Here is a 17,309-nt window from a genome sequence, read left to right on the forward strand (position 1 = left end):
CTCTGGTATTTATCAAAAGAAAATATCAAGTGACATTTTTACTAAAAAATATTTTACACTCAGGACAAACTATTTTTCAAAATTTTTATGTGATAACTAAAGGTTGTTAGTGATGATAAATATAAAAGTACTGGACTGTAACATTTCTGAAAAATAAAACTAGAAAATAGGCCTTTATCTAAAGCCTGCAACTTCAAGTACCATTATAACAGTGACTTTTCTAACAATTTCACTATAAATCTTACAGCAAAAAACTGATAAGTAGACATTCTAAGTAAAAAAAAAATCGGTTGTTGTTGATTCACTATAAAAATGGTTGTAGTACTGTCAATAAAACTGTACTTCTATACCTATTTGTAGAGAAAACATTTGTTATTATACTAGCCATTCTTACCTTGCATTGTCTGGGTATTACTTGAACAGAGGGCCGATGTTTAGCTATTTTTAAACAGAAAATATCAAAATTTTGCTTTTCATGTAACAATATATTTCAAATGGTCATACTTTTCACAGTTTAGACTACAATTAGAATGATATCTCTATTTTCTCACAAACGAAGGTCTCATATTCTCTGAAGTTTCTTGCAAACGGCATTCTACATGGCAGATGCGGTCACTGTCTCTGCTCTTGCTCGGTCTTGGCTTGACGATGACAGCTTGTCTTTTTCGTTGGCTGTCATGGTGTGTTTCCCTTTCTTGTGGAGTCTCACTCTGTTGCTTTTGCTGCTCATGTTTGGCAATCAGAATTGTTTTTCTTTTTCTCAACATTTTACTCTGAGGTACATAATTAGCATCAGAAATGTTTATCATACCTAACTCTCCTCTCAAAATATAGTGAATAAAAAACAATTTATTTTTGCAGAATTTTGTGAGTTCAACTTGTTTATTCTATAAAAAAAGTTAGTGTTGTTTGTCAGTAGACACGACAGTGTTTGATGGATTTTTTATTCTGATGCTACAATGGCAGCACACCTCTATAAAATACACATACATTTTTCTGATGTCATTTCCACTTAAATCAGACCTGGTTTCCTATTTAATTGTGAAATATTTCATTTCTCACCTCTCTCATTCTAAGACTAACTCTAGAAAATCCTTCTTTTCTTTTCTGTTATTTGGCCTAAAAAATTCATTTAGCTTTTTTTTTAATGATGGCACTCTTTAACACGAGATCTTCCACAAAAATGCTACAAGATGCAAGATCTTTCAATGTACTGCTACTAGTTACAGTAATCAAACATTGATTTCATAAAAAAAAGTTTAGTTAACCCGTGATTAGGAGGAACAAAATGTGGTTACTTACATTAGTTATTGCTTAATTTAGTTGGAATCCATACTTATCAATATCTCACATTCTAACTAAAACAGAACTCTTGCCTACTACATCTACTATTACATTATTTAACTGGTGATCTAATTGGTTTGTAATGGAGAAAACACTTCACATAAGTTGTGTAAGTGTTGTGGAACACTTAGAGACATTTACTGTACAGTCTCGTAACTCTAAAGCAGTCTCAAGCACTGTGAGCATTATTAACTCATAGGCATCATTTGGGATTGCAAAATACCTATGCAGGAAATGGGTGAGATGTCAAGAGATGAGAAGTTTGATTTCCATCCATCCATTCAGTGGAGGGGGAGGGTGACAAACGTTGATGTAAAAAATACACCCTGGAAGTTTAAGTAAGATATCAGTTTCAGGCTCACCTTAAAATTAGAGATGAGTAATGAGGAGTAGAATATTTTTATGAACAAAATGTTTCTGGAATGTAAGTTTAAATAATTTTCCTATAAAGAGAAAGTTGGGGAAATTTGGTATTACAGTCATAGTACTGTGGAATATACAACTCCCACCTTTGCAGCAATTTGTGAAATGTGATGTTAATATTATTCAGACCAGAAAGATAACTACAAACTGAAATAAACCGTATGGTTCTGGAAGCGATCTTTTACCATCAGACTCCACAACTTATAAAGAGAGGATTATCTTTGGCTGTTATTGGATTTTAGATTATCCTGGAGTAAAAATACTCCATTGTTCTCATATATTACAAGCAACTTTAACGAATTTTAATAAAACTAAATTCTTTACGTGAAAATATTTTCTATTATGTTAGATGGATCAGATATGAAATCCATGCCTGTAACTGAATATGACATAGTTTAAACCACAATTCTGAAAACATTTCTTTTAAGTATTCAACTGTTAAAGAATTATAAATGAACATACGTAATCTTCTTTCGTGAATGTTTCTAGTTCATATAGCAGTTGAAAGGCTGGTTTATCAGGAACAAGGAGATGGTTAAAATTGTATAAGGATCAACCATGTTGTTTACTACATTACAGTCAATATATAACATCTAAGCCTGTTAGTTTTCACTAGACATTTTCTAAAGGACCATTAATTCATCCTGGGTTTTGTGTTGATTACTGTAAATATGTATGATATGACCATATTGTTTTGAGTATATCTGTAATTTTCAGAGATAAACAGTAAGAAGTTTTCTCTGTTAAGAAACTTGGAAGTTTTGTTTACAAGGTTTGTTTTAAAATTTACCAAAGTACAGAAATACATTGTAATTGTTATGGTGTTCTATAAAATTGAAACTTATGTATTATGTGTATATAAATATAACATGCATATTAAAATGTTTCCTATCACTTGTACATTATCTCGTGTGAATTTTATATTCATTAAATTACAGCTTTATGATTAGTGCTAATTGAGTTAATTGCCCAGTTGTAAAATAGATATTTTAATTTGACATATTTACAGCTGTCAAATAATTTCAGTTACTTTATTTTAGCAAAAAACAAATAAACTTAATTGTCTCTAACATTTCAGAGAGTGACCAACCACACATTTTTAAGCATCCTTAACACTGTTGAGAATGACCAACCATTGTTGTTAAGCAACCTTAACACTTAAATACGATGCAACATATTATACTTTGTCTAATTTATATGTACTGTTTAAATTTTATATAATTTAACACAAAGATTCTTCAACAAAGTTTACAACTTTCTTAATTCTTTGAATTATTTTAAATAAGCTTTATTGAACTTCATCTGAGATCAGACCCCTTACAACTGAAAGAAGATCTTAACTTTTACTACACTGATCTAACTGTTAATCAAGGTTTCAAAGAAGAGCTACCAAATGATTCCTAGTTGGAAGAGGGGATGTGAGTAATGTTTATAAACTGCAATTATAAATTTAGGTGATGTTTTCATAAAACAAATTTGTAGATAGATTGCAGCAGACAAGCTTAAAATATCGAAACCTCAGACACGCCTCTAGCTAAGACAGTGTTATTTAGAGTAGGTGACCCATAGAATGGTTTTGTCGTCAGATGTGGTAAAAGTTGCAACATTGAAGGAACTTAAGAGAATATTTGATGAGTATTTTAGTGATCATATTTGGATAAAAGAGAATTTTTTTTTATTTAGTTTAGAATAAAATGGTACTAAAAAATAGGATGGCTTAGATGGGCCAGATGTTCCTGTTGTTATACTTTGGAAGCGAAATCAAATATCTTTAAAACTGATCTTACTGTTCCTTACACCATAATTAATTCTATGTTGACTCTTCTTTAGTTTTCATTACTTTTTTTTTTCACAGCATTATTGGCTGTTCGAAGAGATAAAGTAACATATGTTCTACTAAGTAAGAAAGGTAACATAACTGTGTATTTTAATTGTAATATGCACATAAAAATCATTGCTCAATATCTATGTTTAAAGAAAACAGATTGCAAGATTGTATGTGTGTGGTGTTCACAGAATTTAAGAGAAAGAAACAAAGACAATTTTACGTTTCACAAAAACTTCATTTATTCACTACCGTGGTTTCACCAGTAAAGGCATCATCAGGTACCCTTGTTTTTTTCTTCAATTCAATAATTATAGAGTATCGATGGTTTCAAGTATCAATTATATATATATATATATATATGTGTTAAATTAACTTATGTTACTATATGGTGAAGTAAAATGGACTCAAAACACCATAGAAATTGTAAGATCATTTTCCTGATTATGCCCATAATGTTATCTAAGTACTTTGTAAAATTAGAAACATATGGTTTATATTTTAAAACATAAAAATGAGGTTGTATTCTTTAAAATATTTAATGATGTAGATGAAAATACTCATTTTATATTCCTTAGTTAGTATGATCTTCATAGGGGTTAACAAAGAGGAATTTATAAGAAATCAATGTTAGTATGTTTCTATTCACTCCACAAGGTTTGTCCACAAAGAAGTCACAGGACATACTCTGGTCAGTTCTTATCAGTATTCAGAAACATAGACACAGAACATATGCTGGTCAGATCATGGTTGTTCATGTCATTATTCAGAAACAAATACACAGAACATATAATAGTCAGTTTGTTGGTTGTTCATGTCAGTATTTAGAAACAAAGATTCAAACATAACCTGGTTAGTTTGTTTTTTTCTGTCAGAAATGTGCCTTTAAAATGTTTTTGATGAAAGTAACTATTTTTGTAGTGATAAATTTTTAAGGCTTTACTCGTTATTCATTTAAAATACAAATGTTTAGCCAAAAGAACACAGTTACATTTCTGTATGCAAGAATTTTGATGATCATTTATTTTCTGTGAACCTCTTTGTTTGAAATTACCCTGACTGTTTGATATTATTTGGTAACATAAGTTATTTTGCTAGTTCATTTAGGTCAATATAATCAATGTATGTTTGCGTTTTTTGGTGTATCTTAAGTTACTGTTATAATACCAGATATAGTCAAATTGCTTAAATGAGTATTAGTGATGTTTTAGATATTTTAATTTTTGCATTATGACACAACTGGTTTTGTACGTGTGTGTGTGTGTACTTTCATAGGGCATTCTTCAAGCAATTTCAACCCACTTTTTGAAGAAAACTGTTTTGTATTGGGTATCAAGGAGAATGAATGTCCAGTGTGCATGAAGACATTTTTCAATAAATCCAACATGAAAAGACACATGGAAATGCACAAGCCTGCTCGTCACTCATACCAGTGTTCCATTTGCCTCAGGTCCTTCTCCTGGAAAGGAAATTTAAAAACCCACAAGCAGACAGTTCATGCAGACATAGAGCTACTTGAAATGCAGCTCAAAGAGAAATGCCAAAAAAGATGATATAGATTGTTTTCTGTACGTGTTATTGATGTCTCTGTGTCAGATATAATATTTGTAATATTATTCAGCTGTAAGAGAGTTTGCATGTCCACTATTAATTGAAACTTTAAAATGTTCTTGCAAATTTTAAACCAATTGGTTGAATAAGTTCAAAATGTTATAAGGCCCATTCAAACATACATTTGAGGTCCATGTCAATTTCTTTGAGTTTACCTAACTTTGACAGTCCTTTTTTTTAAATTTCAGCACACATATCTTATGTGTTTGAAATTTTCCTCATCGCAACGTATGTATTTCGTTTTATGTGTCTTTGAGTACTCAATGATGAAACCACATAATTAGTATTTTTATGATCATTAATAACAGATATTTGAGTTATGAAGTTATTTAAATCAAACAAAGATATGTTATATGTGACATAAGAAAACACATAGTCCATGGAAGAAGTAGGCTTTATTCTGTATTATGTACCAATATTCCTCTTCTCTGTTATAATATGAAAACTAATTATTTTTGTTAGTTTTTATATTTCTATTTTTTGTTACGTATTTAGCTTCAGGTTTACAAATTAACAGTTTTATGAAATATTTGTATATCGTTATTAAAATGTTGATAGATATTTAATGAAACCAACTCTATATGTTAACAGATTCATCTTTAAAATATGTGTAGAATGTTATGGCCTGTTAATTATTCAAGAGGTAGTGAGTTTTTGTGTGAAACTATGTTAGTGTTTTCTGATCATGGATGAAGGCCATAGACTATTAAGTGTGGTTTTTTGTGTCATACTTGGTTACTCTAAGGTTGTTGTTTTTTTACATATTTTATGAGACTTATTCTTGTTAAATTTCTGTATGATTTGTCTGACTGTTAGTCCTACTTTTGAGTTATTTCAAGCTTTTTGCACGACATTAATCTTGATCTTAGAAACTTACTTAAATTAGGTTTGAAAATGGACTACTTTGGTTATATTGGCCATATCTTGTTAAACCTTCAGCTCCAAAATGATTAAGTATGTTTTGTCTAGGAGCAGGAAAGTTTTTATAAAGAATTTTGTCATGTTACAAAGAGAAAATTAGCAGTCTGAGTTAGCATTAACTTTTCAAATAAGGTCTTAACAACAATATTTTGTTTTTGGTTTTCATTACTGAGTTTATGCTGTTTAAGAGAGTAAAGTCAAACACAATTGTTACTTGGTGATATAAGCTATACAGTCTGAATGAAAGAACTTGTGTAATTGTCATCAGTTTCAGGTTAAACAAAAGGTTTAATAAATGCTTTCCATTACAAATAGATGAGTCAAATACATACTTGTACATGAAATTCATAGTTATTTTTAACATGAAATATAGTGACTATACTTGTAATTACTAGATGTAATTTCTTTGATTTTCACCAAGTTTTTTGCCAGCAACAATAACTTTGTGAAGTGACATAGTTTGTGGTTTGAGCATGACTTATTGGGTGAAACATTATAACACGAAGAAAGTAACACAGTTCAAGTGGGTTTTTATATTCAAAGCTACTTAACGTACATATAAATAGAAGCAGTAGTTACACTTGAAATCATATACAACACTGTAGTGTAAAAATAAACAAACATTTTATCATTACTTATGATTGTTCAATTATTTCAAATACTTTGACTAGGGGCAGCCGTTTTCCTTCTGTCTCCAAAAATTTTCTGTTTTCACTATCAATAACAGAATTATTTCATTTATAAGAACCACTGGCAACTTTTATGTACTTAAATTTTACATGATTTTTGTATAATTGTTCATGAGAGATCTGTATTGAGTAAGTTTAGTGTGTTATGCAAGCGTGTAAGTAAAAGTTTGAGACAATCAACCTTTGTTGTTCAACACCGAGAAAACTTGCCTGTTTGATAAAATAAATTTCACGAGTACTGAGTATGTTTTGGATACATATGCTGAAATCATTGTCTTTAACTTCTTTGAACAGGAAGCACAGCAGTTTATTGCTGGAAGGAAACTCACCTTAACAGTGAGAGAAGAAATACACAGGAACTACCTTTTCGTTCTATAGCGTGTCGTAAGAATCACACTGCAAACTTCAAGTGTGAAGTGTGTAGTAAACGTTTTACACGAAAATTCACTCTGCAGAGGCATAAGTTAATACATGGTCCAAACGCCCAAAGATTTCAATGTGATCTGTGTCATCGGAGTTTCAACTGGTATGACAATCTTCGGGCTCACGTTCAAGGTGTCCATCTACTTCCCTTTCCATTCAAAAAATGAAATTTGAAACTAAAATAATCAGTTGTATATACATATTATACACGTAGTCTTTCATAAGGTATTGTTTTTGTATATTTAAAAACTACTTACATACAGTGTAATTATTATTAGTTTTTTGTTGAAAAATAAAGAAGATTGCAAAACAAAACTACGAGTATGTAGACATTAATTGGTATTGCACTACAATGAGTCACCAATGAATCTTTCACAGGATTCTTTCCACGAGTCTATCACACATAGAAATTTCAAGTATCCAAAACAACAAATGAAATCTTTGACTTGCACCAGTGGCATAACTTCAAAAGATAGGCCCTCGGCATTTATTTCCCTATAAAACTATAAAATCACATATATATATGTCACAAGTCTAATAAATAAACAGGAAAAGTGTAAAATAATTTGAACAAAGAACATATGATTTAATCTTAGTGAGAGTTAACATTATATAAAAAAGATTTATATATAATGTAAATCAACTGAGACATTCTTTATCACACAAACAAAACATAATTTACATGTGTTGAGCATAAGAAAAGCATTTTTTTTAATGTGTAAACTTTTATTTTCATTTCACTTCGAAGAGGCCACTTGGCACATCTAGGATATCCCATTTTCTACTACCACCAATCCCCAACACTGCATATTAAACCCCTTTTCTGATATCCAACCTTGATGTGTAAAAATTAGTTTACTCATAAACTCCCCCAATGTGGCAGTGTCTGTCACACCTGAAGGCAAACTATTTCATAGGCTGACCACCCTACTGGGAAAGTAATGCTGATTTAACAGTTTTTTAGATCTATATTTGTGCCCTTTAATTTTAATACCTTTTGTCTTGGTGCAGATGTTCTTTAGTTAACTGATGCTCCTGTAAAGAGAAATTGAAAAGTTGTCAACTAATATCAATTTTTTTGTTTTAGGCAAAGGTTTTGTGGTCATTATAAAGGTCTATATTGTGATTATATTTATGTATAATTTCTCTCAGATTGCTACGAGGTAGGGTTCATCTCCAGTGTGTGTGTGTATATATAGATAGAATACAGAAAACTTCATCAAGATTTATGGATTTCAAACCTCTAACAAGCTTTAATATCATTTACCAACAAGATCTTCTCATCTCAAGCAAAAACATCAAAGCTATCTTCATGACATAACCCTTCCAAACCTGAAATCATGATGAAAGCTCTTCTCTGAATCCTCTCCAGCAACTAAACTTTCTTAATAAAGTAGCCATAGTTTTCAAGTGAAATAAGACAGTAACAGTCTTAAAAAGGTTATCATATGAGGGAAACATTTTTTGCAAAATAATCATATATTTGTTTACTGAATTTTGAGTTGCAAAAGTATATTTATATATTTATCTATCTACTGCATTGTGTTGTCCTGATTTTTGAGTTTCATATTTTTAAGTGAAAAAGGTAGAGAGAAATTTGTTGATAACAATTTCATGAATAGATCATGATGTTTTTCTGTTTACATAAAATACTCCCTTTCAAGAGACCGATGTGCTTGGCTATTTTAGACTCAGGAAAAGAATTTTGTTATCACAGAAGATTTTTACTGTCCCTGTGTGGCAAGAATAGGTTTTCCTCGTATCTAAGGCAACAAAATAACTCCCAGAGATCCTCATACTTGCTAAGCATATTATTAAAAAAAGATAATTACCCTTGTGATGAATTTGTTAATTGGTTATTGAACAAAGTATATCTAAATATCCCCCCAACAAGACACAAAATATGTATGACTAGTTTTGTATTAAAGCTAGGCTCTGTTTATGGTGCTACAGTATCGTGCTACATGTGTAATGTAGCAACTAACTTAGCATGACATTTTTGGCAGCAAAGATCAGAAATGCGTAAAGGGCAATAACTTAACTAGATGCTAATTAAGACAACAACTTTTCCAAAAGTGACAGTTGGCAACAAACTAAGTGCACTTTTAACATACTAACTTGCCTTTTTCTATCTCAAGGTAGAGAAAATGTTACCTCACTTCAGGAAAAAACCGTTACTTTGCTGCTGGTCTTTGTGGTATTCCTGAAAAATAGTTACGCATGCAGGTAAGTCACAGCTGCAATGATATGCTTGGGGTGAGTAGCAGAAATTAAAAGACCAAGGACAAAATTAATGTTGTGCTGACATACAAGTTAAAAAGGGGAACTAAAACACGTACTTAGTGACACAGGTTAAACATAAAAGATACGTTATTCAGTCCCGGGCACTTAAAAAATGAAATGTATATAAAGTCCAACTCCGGACTTGCTGAATTCAGTGAAATCTGAAGCAACCCTGAAACAGACGACAATGAGTTTCATCAAAATAAAGAAGGGTCACTTTTTTGGTTTCCACCAATCACATTAAACAACCTCTCACACTAACAAAGAAAAATGGTTAATTTTCAAGTTGAAGAGGCCAACTAATCCATAAGTACACAAAATAATTTATAATTGACCAGTATACAGAAAGTGCCACAATTCAAAGCACTTGCTTAAAGCAGTCAAGATTGGTCTTTAGCAGACAACTAAATACTGTAAATATCAAACTGAAGTTTCAATATAATAGAACTACTTATAGAAGAGTGGGCCTAATATCTAAGTACTATTAAATCCTGCTTAAATATGTCAAGTTCCTACATTCACAAGATTTTGAAATGTTTTTAAAAAGCTAAATATCGCATAGAAAAGTGTACTTGATTATAAACTACATATTTTAAATGTACTTTTAACAAATTAATGCTTTACTCTTTTCACATTAAATATATGTATTTATATTACATGCTATCTAATGTTTCAGTGGAAAGTTTGAAGGCTTATAATACCACAAATCAGGTTTTATTACTCGTGGTGGGCACAGCACAGATAGCCCATTGTGTAGCTTGTACTTAACAACCAACAAAGATATCAAAACATCAAGAAATGTAAGTGGCATACAAGTAGACTTGACAAGAAATTGAACTGTTCCATACTTGATATTTCTCAATGTAGTGCTTATTTATTATTTTACACATATACATATTCATATAAAACCCTTAGGACTTAGATTGTTAGGGTTAGTACAATTCTCTTAATTTAATCCATTGAAAGCAATTACTGTTATGAAAGTTTAGTATAATGCATGGTATGTATTCCATAACAAGATTTATACAGAACGTGCAGCTGTCTGACTGGTGTGTCAGTAATGTATTTGTGTTTGCATTAAATCTATCAGTACAGTTTTTTCAGTAAAGTAATGACCATATATCATTTGAATGTATCTAAATATTGTCACTTGTTAAACTAATTTACCTAATTTTAGGTACAGCATTACGTAAATGTAACTACTTATTTAATATTTTATTCAAATGATTATGAATAAAAAATAGATTAATAATTAACCAACATTTTAGTAATAAATATTTAAATATAATTACTTACTAAATTAGTCAATTTTAGCAAAAAATCAATTGATTGTTATTACATATTAAATTAATTTATTCCTTAATGATAAATCATTTGAATACAGTTTCCTATCAAATTAGTCTGATCTTATGATAATTTTTAAAAATAAGGTTACTTATTTATCTACATTTTAGTAATAACCCGTACTTTTTAATACCGCGGCATTGTAATATAATACTTTTTAGTGTTGCACTAATTTAATATAGTTATTGAATTAATTCTTTTTTATTATTGCATTATTTAAATATACTTGCTTAATAAATTAATCTATTTTTTTAAATAAATCATTTGTGTATGTAGTTATTTGCTATTTTAATTACTGTACTTTTTAGTATTGTATTATTTGAACATAAATTATTTAATATTTTAACAGCATTATTTGATTATAGATATTTGTTTATTTAATTAATTATCTTTTATACTTATCATTTTAATATGTTTACTCATTAAATTAATATATTCTTTAGTAGTATATTACTTGAATATAGTTACTGGTGAAATGAATTAGTTTCTATTTTTCATTACTGCATTGTTTTTGTTTAGTTACTTGTGAAACTAAAGCCGTTGGCTTTAAATTCTTCAGTTCACTTATCATACATATAATTAGTTGAACAATTTAAGAACATTTTCAATGCTCCCCCTTTTTCATCATCTGGTGCTTAACTCTGTAACGATCAGTGATTCCAAAGATACATGAAATCACAAGAAAGAATTTCGAGGTATTTTCCATAATGCATCAAATGAACATTATTTTACCCAGCTTTTAAATGTTCTACTCATAAGTAATACAATGTTATGAGTAAATTGCAACATTCTTTGCTTTTGACAACACTAGCCAAAAATATTGCTTAATGCTAAAATTTCAAAACGGCTAACATTGCTGCCTGTTTACAACTTTATGTAGTGGCCTCTTTCCTCTTGCGAACATCTATTTTATTTTGACTTCAAGAAGATTTATTTTGAAATTATTAACTTGAAAAATACTTTGTCAATAGCATATATTTTCATAAAATGAGAAAGATCTGTGTAGTTGCACTATGTTCTGCCTCTGTTGTATTCTATGTCTGATCACACATTCTTGAGTGAAGGTTAGAATGGGTGTTTTACTTACATAACTACATTTTAGTGAAGTATAGAATTGAAGATGTCTCTCTGTGTTTAATGATTTAAGATATATTAATAAGTGTTTTTTTTTCAAGGATTATGAACATGCCCCAAGTGTACTTGGTAGAATCGATGTGTCTGTATGTACTGGTATAACAAAGGTATTATTTAAGAAACTTGTGTTGTTTTGTAAATATCAATACTATTTTTTTTCTTTTATTTCAGCAGTACATGTATTTTGTTAAAGTTGTATGTTATCAAGTATTATTCTCCCAGCTTCTGCTGAGCTGTGAGAAGAAATCTGTGGTGTATTGCTTGTTTTCTTTAACTCTAAAGTAAAACAAAATGTGTTTTTGAAGCTTTTAATTTTATCATTCAGTTAAGAGAAAATACCGAATTGAAGGTGGACATGACTTCAGGTACCAGTGTCCAGTTTGTGGAAAGTGTTTCTCTCGGAAATACGATGTTAAAAGACATAGAAATTTTCACTGTCCAGAAGTTCCTGGAATATCTTTTGAGTGTGATATCTGCAAAAAGCTACTGAGCAGGAAAGATCACTTAATAACCCACTTGAGACGACACAGATTGGAAGATAGTTGAAATCTACAGAACATCACTAATTATTCCGTTCCAGCTCAGTATATGAGTAGGCCAAGGAAGTGGTAAATCAATAATTCATTTAATGATATTGGGTAGTCAGTTTACCTTTTGTTTTTGGTAAAAAACAACTTGAAGTTTTTTTTTTAGGTGATTTTGTTTATTAACTTTGAAATTCACACTGTTAATTTTCATGGTATCTGTTTATGTATTATTCTTTTGTATCTAACTAGTAAGAATTTAATGATGAAATAAAATATGTGGTTACAACAGGTTTTATCATCCTTTATTTAATGTACCATAACAGGAAAATTTTATGTATATTTAACATGTCCCTCAGGAGCCAAGGGGTGTCTTTACATTACACTTTGTCGAATATTAAAAGTAATGGAAACTCCCAAAGAGGGTGGTTTTTGATGTATCTTTTCGAGACAACTTCAAGACAAGTTTTCGTTTGTTAATTAATAAATATTTAAGTGAAATACAGCATCCTCCAGTCTCCATTACTAGCTAGTACTAAGGTCTACCCACTGGGAGTAAATTTAGTATATATCAATAAAGCCACATTCTCAGCATCATTAATTAAACAATTGCCAACCTTCTATGCTTCTGCTATCACCTTTTTATGTTGAGCTTTCAGTTCAAATACGAACGATTTTACCTAACGATTTGGTAGGGAAGGTAGAAGCATCATGATAGCCAGCAGTAGGATGAGCAGACAGGAACACTTTGAAAGCAGCTACAGGCATAACATTGTATTTGGCTCACTGCATAATATCTACCAATGTGGTTCTAAATGGTTCCCGAAACCTCTGCTTGTCATATGGAGACTTCCGTGCTTCTTGTGCTTGGCCGTCAAGCTTGTAATACACTTGATGGATTTCAGTCATCTTACCACTTCAAATTACTTTTTGCAAGCCTCAACACTAAAAGAGTGCGAGAAATATTAGCCAATAAAAATGTAGAAAAATATTTCAGTTAAAATTAAGAAAAACTGGTTTGGGTAGGGTTTTTTTTTCAACAAAAATGTTCCCCACTGACTCGTGAGGGCCTATTAATAATAAATATGTAACGATCAATCTAGTCGTGTGTACGTACTGGTGGATTTAAGTCACTGTAATAGTGATGGGGACACTAAAAAATGTTGATATTTCTTGATATAAAGACCCAAGATTTGGGGTTTCGAAAGTAGGGTGGAAAAATCATGCAAGCCATTAAATATTGGTTGCATTCATTGGTTACAAATTGAGATTTATAATAAAACTTTTCTTATCAGAGGACCAAGCATGGTTCATTGGTTAATGTATCCAACTGTGGGTCCATTGTTCACATCCTGTTAACAGAAAAATAAAATTGCACTCCACACTTTGGGGCCATGGGTGCATTATAAAGATGACAGTCAAATCCAGCTATGAGGTCAGACACGAGTTGCCCAAGAGATAGATGGTGATGGGTACTGTTTGCTAGTTATCTTAAGGACTGCTAGCACAGATAACCCTTGAGTTGCTCTGCAGGTTTTTCTGAAATTAAAGAAAGTATTCTCAGTATTTTAGACGTGCCTAAACAATAAACTTTAATAATTTTTTTTTATGATACTGAGATGTAAGATTTGAAAATTGTTATGTACATGTTACTTAGAAAAAGCACCGTTAAAATTATATGTATATATTGTGTACAAAGATTTCTGAAATGCTGCAAACTTATTTTACAGTATGTTTTAGGTCTTTTAAATTTATATACGTATTCAGGCATGAAAAATCGATGGGAACCTTTAAAACAAGTCTGCACCAGTTCTGCTGAGGAAACAAATTTTCACTTAGAAGCATTTGTTTCCAGTCTAGATACATTATTAAGATTTTCTCAAGACATAAGTGGTGGAGTTCACAGAATTGAAGGGCATATTCCTGAAGGGTGCACCCGAAGAAGATGTGTTCTTTGCAGTAAAGGCCACATTCAGAGGAGAAGTAATGTAAAGTGTGGTAGATGTGATGTTGCTTTATGTATGGATTTGAAAAGGAATTGTTTTGCCGAGTTTCACAAAATTAATTTTCATTTGTGATGTATAATATTTTATGTTATGAGTGTAACATTTTTAAGTATGTAAAAATAATAAGACAAGTCATAGTAAATGATGATTTTATCTTATTATTAGTTAAGGTTTTTGAAAGTATTTAGATATCTTTTTTTATTTCAAAGTTCATGCTTATTTGGTATGACATGAAATCACACTGTTATCTGAAATATGTTTAATGTATTTTTGGAGACACCTCAAAAAAGGGGCTGAGCACGACCTAGTGGTTAGTGTGCTGGACTGTGGACTTGAGGGTCCATGGTTTGTGTCCCTTTACCACAAAAATAAAAATTGTGCTCCACACTTTGGAGCTATGAGTACTTTATAAGAGTGACGGTCAAATTCCACTATTCAATTACTGTAGGCTAAGAGGGGAAGGTAGGTGCTGTTGACTGGCTAATTTTCTTTTAGTCTATCATTTTAAAATTAAATGTGGCTGTGCAGAGACAGCCATTGTGTAGCTTTGCTTGAATACCTAAAACAAATGAAAATTTCAAAAATCAAAATTATACATTATTGAACTATCATCTGTTTATCCTATTGTATTTTTTTCATCATAGAAGTTAAAGGAAGCAGCTTTACAAACTAGAATACCTTTGTATACCTGCAACTCGTTGATGATTAGAAAAGAAGAATTTTAGCCTAATTAAATTTCCGTTCATAGTGTACATATTGTTTGTAAATAATATAAATCAATAAAGATAACTTTTTAATAATAGAATAAAGCCTTAATTTTAATTATTTCTATGGTTGCAAATAACATGGCTCACCTAATTAAGTTAAAAATCGGGTTTCGACTGTTGTTTATAATCAACTAACACCTGTCAGTATGCACTGATATAACCAGGAATTTTTTGATGCTCGGGCGAAAATACAAATACCATTATGCGAATTAAAAAAAAAACATGTTTAGTGTAGCGTTCCCCACCTGCCTCCTTTTTTACAGCTGCTTCCCACCCACTTTTTGGGCGTTTTTTCCCCCTTTTTTTGAATTATCGTTGTTTGATTGATCATACAGAGAAGGCAACAAGATAGGAGATGAACACAGTTGATTATAATCATAATTTCCTTTAGGTATATACTAACCTCGTATTTGTTTTACAGAAATGTAATAAATCTCTGAACTTTGCTCATCTTCAAAGGAAATTGCATCATTTTCCCTCCCCCCCCCCAAAAAAAAACACAACAACAAGTTTATTTACGGTTAAGTAAGCAAATATTTTTAAAATGCATTACGTTTCACCAGGTTTACCTGGTAATATCAGGTGGCCAAATATGAAAAGAAATATACAATGGTTTAAAATTTATTTTTCTTTAATTGGACACGCAACGTTTCGCTTTCAGTATATACCGAAATTTTGAGTGTGCAATTAAAGAAAAATTAATTTAGTATTATAAGTTCATTTATTACTAGTATTAAAAGGTCATGTACCAATATGCACTACAGTAATTATATAATATCGTAATGAAATTATGCAACAATATAATAGCTAGGTAAGGAAATATTGTTTGTTGGATTTCTCACAAGGTTGGGAAAGAACAAAGAATGTAGTGTCACAAAATTTAATAGGCCTAATACTGTTGTTTTGTGGCAAGTTTAATTAGTTATAATCATGCTTCGCCAGCTTGGAAAAGGCGTTCACACCATAACGAAAGCTGTTAAACGTTTGTTTATTTAGTATTTCATAGAGATTTGGATAATACGGATTTGGACCGTCTTAGCACTGCCAGAAAGTCTACCACCACAACTCTCCGGCGGTCATTCACAATCATGGGTTGGGTGAAGAGAAATGATTATTTCTGAACATTTCCAGTTGTATTTTTTCTAAATTTTAATTATTTCCTAATATCATTTTCTTATTTAAGAAAACTAATCTGAAATAACTACAATGACTGATTGGATTGGTATTCTGTTTTTTCAAATGCGGTTATAGCATGATAAAATGTAAAGATGCAAACAGGATAAAAAAAAAGTTAAATCGTTGTCAGAGAAAGAAAAAATATGTGGTAAATGTTACGACAAACTTATTTGCGGCCTAAAATAAACTTACAATTATTTTGAACAAAGTTTCCTTACTAGCCCTATTTGAGTTTCTAGTGAGAAGAGTACAATAACATCTCGTCCGAACGATGTGTGTACGATGAGCTCTGATGTTGAAAGAAAAGCTTTGTCATCAGCGGTCTAGATGATATTGTTACGTCACTGGTTGTTTGTTAATTCCCTTATAACTTCTTTCGGATGAAACTTTAGCCATACAAGTCCTTTCTTAAAGAAAACTAGTTTATTCTTTCTCAATACAACTTTGCAATACACATATTTTCCACAGTCACTTTAATTTAAACACACGCTATAATTCACAACGATTCACGCACTTTACTTTCGGTCACTACCGCGCTTGGCTCAATTGTCCTTCTCTGCTGTCTGCAATTATCAATGCCGTCATTTTATTTGCCGGCTAATATACTAAAATAGAGGACTCGTAGAAAAGACTAGAGTTATTTGGAACAGTCATGATCCTTCTAGAAACCCGTGACGTGTTACCAGAGTCACGTGACTACCGCTATCGTAACAACACTGAAAGCCCATATAAGGATAGTAAAGTAAGATATGTTAACATTTGTGATTAGTCTTATTGTGGCGCACTTTCACACAAAATAATACCTTTGTTTGTATTAAGTAATTTATTTGGACTATCAC

At 31.0% G+C, this 17,309-nt stretch overlaps 1 protein-coding gene across 6 annotated transcripts in view; it reads left to right on the forward strand.

Moving 5' to 3' along the window:
• LOC106465740 (protein bric-a-brac 2-like) overlaps positions 1-14,614 on the forward strand; it is a 35,663-nt gene extending 21,049 nt beyond the window's left edge. Inside the window, exons 5-7 of one of the 6 annotated variants that reach the window (XM_022393653.1) lie at positions 7,108-7,368; positions 9,375-9,462; positions 12,323-12,341. In XM_022393653.1, coding sequence (XP_022249361.1) covers positions 7,108-7,368; positions 9,375-9,462; positions 12,323-12,326 — 353 coding nt within the window. In that variant the 3' untranslated portion in view covers positions 12,327-12,341. Of the gene's footprint in view, positions 1-4,867; positions 6,437-7,107; positions 7,369-9,374; positions 9,463-12,038; positions 12,105-12,322; positions 12,577-14,288 lie in introns of those variants that run through there. The other 5 variants (XM_022393652.1, XM_022393656.1, XM_013925978.2 and 2 more) reach the window with 5 other exon arrangements.
• Positions 14,615-17,309: the final 2,695 nt, after the last annotated feature.

The sequence above is a fragment of the Limulus polyphemus genome, unplaced genomic scaffold (genome assembly GCF_000517525.1).
Source record: "Limulus polyphemus unplaced genomic scaffold, Limulus_polyphemus-2.1.2 Scaffold2035, whole genome shotgun sequence".
NCBI lineage: Eukaryota > Metazoa > Arthropoda > Merostomata > Xiphosura > Limulidae > Limulus > Limulus polyphemus.